This window comes from Entelurus aequoreus, linkage group LG06 (genome assembly GCF_033978785.1).
Source record: "Entelurus aequoreus isolate RoL-2023_Sb linkage group LG06, RoL_Eaeq_v1.1, whole genome shotgun sequence".
In the NCBI taxonomy this organism is placed as follows: domain Eukaryota; kingdom Metazoa; phylum Chordata; class Actinopteri; order Syngnathiformes; family Syngnathidae; genus Entelurus; species Entelurus aequoreus.
In genome coordinates, this window is record NC_084736.1 from 25124660 (window position 1) to 25130659 (window position 6000).

At 43.9% G+C, this 6000-nt stretch overlaps 1 protein-coding gene across 1 annotated transcript in view; it reads right to left on the reverse strand.

Moving 5' to 3' along the window:
* Positions 1–5718, reverse strand: part of foxk2b (forkhead box K2b) — a 30653-nt gene extending 24935 nt beyond the window's left edge. The window contains exon 1 of the mRNA XM_062050329.1: positions 5228–5718. Coding sequence (XP_061906313.1) covers positions 5228–5523 — 296 coding nt within the window. The 5' untranslated portion in view covers positions 5524–5718. The remainder of the gene's footprint in view (positions 1–5227) is intronic.
* Between the last annotated feature and the right edge of the window lie 282 nt (positions 5719–6000).

A 6000-nucleotide genomic window follows, 5' to 3' on the forward strand; every position in this document is an offset into this window, starting at 1 on the left:
CGTGGAGATAAAAGTCACTGTGAATGGCCATTTCGCGTTCTCGACTCTCATTTTCAAGAGGATATAGTATCCGAGGTGGTTTAAAATACAAATCCGTGATCCACAATAGAAAAAGGAGACAGTGTGGAATCCAATGAGCCAGCTTGTACCTAAGTTACGGTCAGAGCGAAAAAATATATCTTTTGCACTGCATTCTAGTCCGTCACTGTAACGTTCCTCAACCACGAATCTTTCATCCTCGCTCAAATTAATGGGGTAATCGTCGCTTTCTCTGTCCGAATCGCTCTAGCTGCGTTGAAAACAATAGGAAAATATGAGGAAGCGAACAACTGACTACGTCACGCTACTTCCGGTAGGGGCAAGGCTTTTTTTTCCCATCAGAGACCAAAAGTTGCGAACTTTATCGTCGTTGTTCTATACTAAATCCTTTCAGCAAAAATATGGCAATATCGCGAAATGATCAAGTATGACACATAGAATGGATCTGCTATCCCCGTTTGAATAAAAAAAATTCATTTCAGTAGGCCTTTAAGTTAAAGTGCTGGTATTATTGCACATCGACCTATTACATAAGTAGTAAGCAATAACGGATGTATTTACGCATGGAAAATTGGACCAAAAAAGCTAACCGTGTATCTACACATGAAATATTGCACAAAATATGAATACATAACTTTTAGAATGGAAATAGTAATCCACAGATATCTATTGGAACTAATGTCAAGTATTTCTAGCCTTGTTATATATCCATGCTCTTGTCCTGGAATGTGATGTATCACCTATAACCCATCAGATACTAAAGCCAAAACAAAGCCTACTACTAGCAAAAATGAGCAAAAAACAAAAGTCTACGGAGAGCTTTTTTGCAAAGGGAAAATGCCAGGCGCTCCCACTAACTTAATGTTATGGTGAGATTTTTCATGTATTCATTTTTCATGCACTCTTTTGCTATATCTACGGTATATGCCACACGTGGAAGGCCAGTCCGTGAAAATAATGCCTACATTAAACCGGTCCCTGGTGCAAAAAAGGTTGGAGACCCCTGCTGTACATCACCTTTTGCATTATATTAATTTAAATTATTATTACGTGTTGTCTACCTCAGTGTTTTTCAACCACGGTGCCACACTAGTGTGCCGTGAGATACAGTCTGGTGTGCCGTGGGAGATGATCTAATTTCACCTGTTTGGGGTAAAAAATATTTTTTGCAAACCAGTAATTATAGTCTGCAAATTATGTGTTGTTGTTGCATGTCGGTGCTGTCTAGAGCTCGGCAGAGTAACCGTGTAATACTCTTCCATATAAGTAGGTGGCAGCAGGTAGCTAATTTCTTTGTAGATGTTGGAAACAGCGGGAGCAGGTAAAAAGGTATCTAATGCTTAAACCAAAAATAAACAAAAGGTGAGTGCCTCTAAGAAAAGGCATTGAAGCTTAGGGAAGGCTATGCAGAACGAAACTAAAACTGAACCGGCTGCAATGTAAACAAAAACAAAATGCTGGACGACAGCAAAGACTTACTGTGGAGCAAAGATGGCGTCCACAATGTACATCCGAACATGACATGACAATGTCACCACGAAGAAGGATAAAAACAACTGAAATAGTCTTGATTGCTTAAAACAAAGTAGATGCGGGAAATATCGCTCAAAGGAAGACATGAAACTGCTACAGGAAAATACTAAAAAAAAGAGAAAAAGACACCAAAATAGAGGCGCAAGACAAGAACTAAAACACTACACACAGGAAGAAAGCAATACACTCAAAATAAGTCACAGCGTGATGTGACAGGTTGTGACAGTACACCTACTTTGAGACAAGAGCTATATTGATGCATGCTTGGTGATGGTTTAAAGTCCATCCATCCATCCATTATATACCGCTTGTCCCTTTTGGGGTCGCGGTCCAACAATTGCGACAACAACTTTTTTAATGATTTCTGTTGGTGGTGTGCCTCCGGATTTCTTCCACGCAAAAAAACGTGCCTTGGCTCAAAAAAGGTTGAAAAAACACTAGTCTACCTTGTACTTTTTTTTATGTCATTGCCTGAAATAAATGAAAAATACAATGAAGTATGTTTTTCAACAAGTTGACAGTAATTATAGCGCTGTAATATTATTGTCAGAGGTACAGAGATGAAGAAGGACTTTGATATTGGGTTGTTTGTGTTACAGAAGAGTGTGGGGTTGCCCATTGAGGCAGTGGTGTTGCTGCTGTGGCATGATGCCATTTCCATGATCACTAGTGGTAATGGTGTGGCTATGTATGTGTGTAGTGTGCATATGTATGTAAATATTTATAATTTATGTATATACACAAGTTCATTAAGTTTTTACATAGAGTGACAGGTGGTTATAGCTCAGAGTAATTTATGATTTAAAGAAAAGGGGTGGGATTATATAAGTGTAAACTTCTTCTCACTCCTTTTCAAATACCGTATTTTCCGCACTATAAGGCGCACATGAAAACCTCCAATTTTCTCAAAAGCTGACAGTGTGCCTTATAATCCGGTGCGCCATATGAACCAATATTGAGCCACAACAGGATGCATAACGTAACCCCAGCCTCTACTGTAGCGTCTATTCCAGGGGCCGGCAACCTTTACCACTCAAAGAGCCATTTTGACCAGTTTCACAAATTAAAGAAAACAATGGGAGCCACAAAACTCTTTTGAAATTTAAAATGAAATAACACTGCATACAAAGTTTTTTTTTGCTTTGTGCTATGTATAAACCAGGGATCTCAGACACGCGGCCCGCACCTTAATATTAAAATTTAATGTTAGTGCGGCCCGCGAGTTTTGTATGAATGGCGCTTGACAGCGTCATACTTGCCAACCTTCCCGATTTTTCCGGGAGACTACCGAATTTTAGGGCAACTATTCTCTTGAATGTCTGCTGATTTTCACCCAAACAACAATAATTAGAGCGTGCCCTGATGGCACAGCATTTAACACCCTTTACAATCTGTACAAACAGCGTGCCAGCCCAGCCACATGTCGTATGCAGCTCTAGCTTGCACACGTAAGTGACAGCAAGGCATACTCGGTCAACAACCATACAGGTTACACTGACGGTGGTCGTATAAAACAACTTTAACACTCTTACTAATATGCGCCACACTGTGAACCCACACCAAACAAGAATGACAAACACATTTCGGGAGAACATCTGCACCGTAACTCAACTTAAACACAACAGCACAAATACCCAGAATCCCATGCAGCTCTAACTCTTCCGGGCTACATTATACACCCCCGCTACCGCCAAACCCCGCCCACGTCTACCGACGTACGGAGGATGGGTGAGGGGGGTTTGATGTGTGGGGGGCAGGGTTTGGTGGTAGCGGGGGCGTATAATGTAGCCCGGAAGAGTTCGGGCTGCATGGGATTCTGGGTATTTGTTTTTGTTCTGTTGTGTTTATGTTGAGTTACGGTGCAGATGTTCTCCCGAAATGTGTTTGTCATTCTTGTTTGGTGTGGGTTCACAGTGTGGCGCATATTAGTAAGAGTGTTAAAGTTGTTTTATACGGTCACCGTCAGTGTAACCTGTATGGCTGTTGACCAAGTATGCCTTGCTGTCACTTACGTGTACAACTTGTGGCTGGGCTGGCACGCTGTTTGTACAGGTTGTAGAGGACATTAAATGCTGTGCTATGACGCACGCCCTTATTATTGTTGTAAGGGTGAAAACCGGAGAATATCTGCCCCGGGAGATTTCTGGGAGAGGCACTGAAATCCGTAGGTCTCCCGGGATAATCGGGAGGGTCGGCAAGTACGCAGCTGAGCCGCATCAGGGTGGTCATAGAGCCGCATGCGGCCTCGGAGCCGCGGGTTGCCGCCCCCTGGTCTATTCTATGCGCCTTATAATGCAGTGCACCTTATATATGAACAACCTTTTAAAATAGGCCGTTCATTGAAGGTGCGCCTTATAATCCGGTTTTTGATTGATTGATTGAAACTTTTAATAGTAGGTTGCACAGTGAAGTACATATTTCGTACAATTGACCACTAAATGGTAACACTCGAATAAGTTTTTCAACTTGTTTAAGTCGGGGTCCACTTAAATTGATTCATGATACAGATATATACTATCAAATACTATCAAATATATACTAACATCATAATACAGTCATCACACAAGATACTCATCAGAGTATATACATTGAATTATTTACATTATTTACAATCCGGGAAGTGGGATATGGAGGGGGGTAGGGTTTGGTTGGTATCAACACTTCAGACATCAACAATCAGCATCAACAATTGCATCATCAGAGAAATGGATATTGAAACAGTGTAGGACTGACTTGGTAGGATATATATAGCAAGTAGTAGACCTAGAGAGAGATCAGAAAGTATAAGAAAAAGTGTCTATATTTGATTGTTTACATTTGATTATTTATAGTCCGAAGAGGTATTATGTGGAAGGGAGGGTGTTAGTTTAGGGTTGTAGTTGCCTGGAGGTGTTCTTTTAGTGCGGTTTTGAAGGAGGATAAAGATGACCTTTCTTTTACACCTGTTGGGAGTGGTGCGCCTTATTGTGCGGAAAATACGGTATGTAAAAAAAATAAAGTCCATTGCTCATTTTGTTTATTTTTTTTTCGTTTTTTATTCTCCATTGTTTTCATTTTGTTATAACGGCTGTTAAGGCTATAGCACTGTATTGGATCAGGCTTGCTCTTGTTTTTTTGCATATTTGAAATAAAAATATATCAAATCAAATCCAATTGTTTGTTTTTTTGCAAACTCTGCATTATTGGACCTAAAAAACAAACTTGGCTAAAGGGTCAATCCATTTTTGACTTTTTGGCACGACACCCGCAGGGCGGAGACGCTCGGGTTTGTTTACGTTCAGCAGCTCCATTCACAAACACGGCCAAGCTAACGCTGGCTAGCACGTCGACACGCACGCAACGACGAAAACATGCGCTAATGTTACCCAACAAGCACCATTATTGTTATTATGGAGTATTGACATGAGTGTTGACGTTAGCGTGAGCTAGGCCGGCTAACGCGGCTAACACGCTGCGAGTGAAGGCTAATGGCTACTGTTGCTAACAAGAATGTCAACAAAGACGATGACTGAGGAGGAAGGATGCAGTTTAAGCTAGCTAGCTAAAACATGTGCTCCTCTGGCCCGCCATGTTAGCAAACACCGCAGCGTTAATAACAATAATAATGTTTACTTAGCCGCCAGCTAACAAGCTAGCCCCCGCATGGAGCACTCACATTGGCGGCAGCTGCAGAGGAGCGGCGCCCCGGCGGAGGAACACTCCGTCCACGAACACCCCGTTCTTGCCCAGGCACCGCAGGTAGAAATCCCCGCCGCCGGTGCCGTCGTCGCTGGCGGTGAAGATCTCCAGGTGCCGCCGCGAGATGAAGCTGGAGTGGCCCATGCTGACGTCCACGGAGCCCTGGGAGGAGTTCCTCCCGATGGTCACCGAGCGCTTTTTCATCAGGTACTCGAACTCGCGGCCCTCCAGCCGCGCCACCGGCCCGGACGAGGCGCTCACCACCGCAGCCATGTTGGCGGTCAATGCCGGGGAAGGGGTGGGGGCGAAATGAAGCGAGAGAGGTAAAGGGGGGGGACGCGGTAGAGGCGCTGAGCGGTCGAAGCTACACAGGGGACATGAATCAAATTAGGACTCGGGAGGGGACCATGCAGGCCGGGACAGCGGCTTAGACCACCGCGGACAGAAGAGGTCCTACCTAACACAAGGGGGCTGGATATGCGGCTGCTAAAAACGCCCTCCGCCAATCACGTCCCAGGACGATGACGCAGCCCGGTGAGGACGGCCAATCGGAGCAGAGCCTTAATCCGGGGACACATTCAAGGTCGGTTGGGGGGTACAGTCAGCACATATGCGGCTTCTGTTGCTCGAGGAGGCGCACAGCAATGGCGGCTAACCAGTAGTGATTACTAAACACAACATGCAGACTAAACAACTAACTAACTCTCTAACCGGCTAGGTTAGCATTACCCTGGTGCGTGTTAAAGCCAC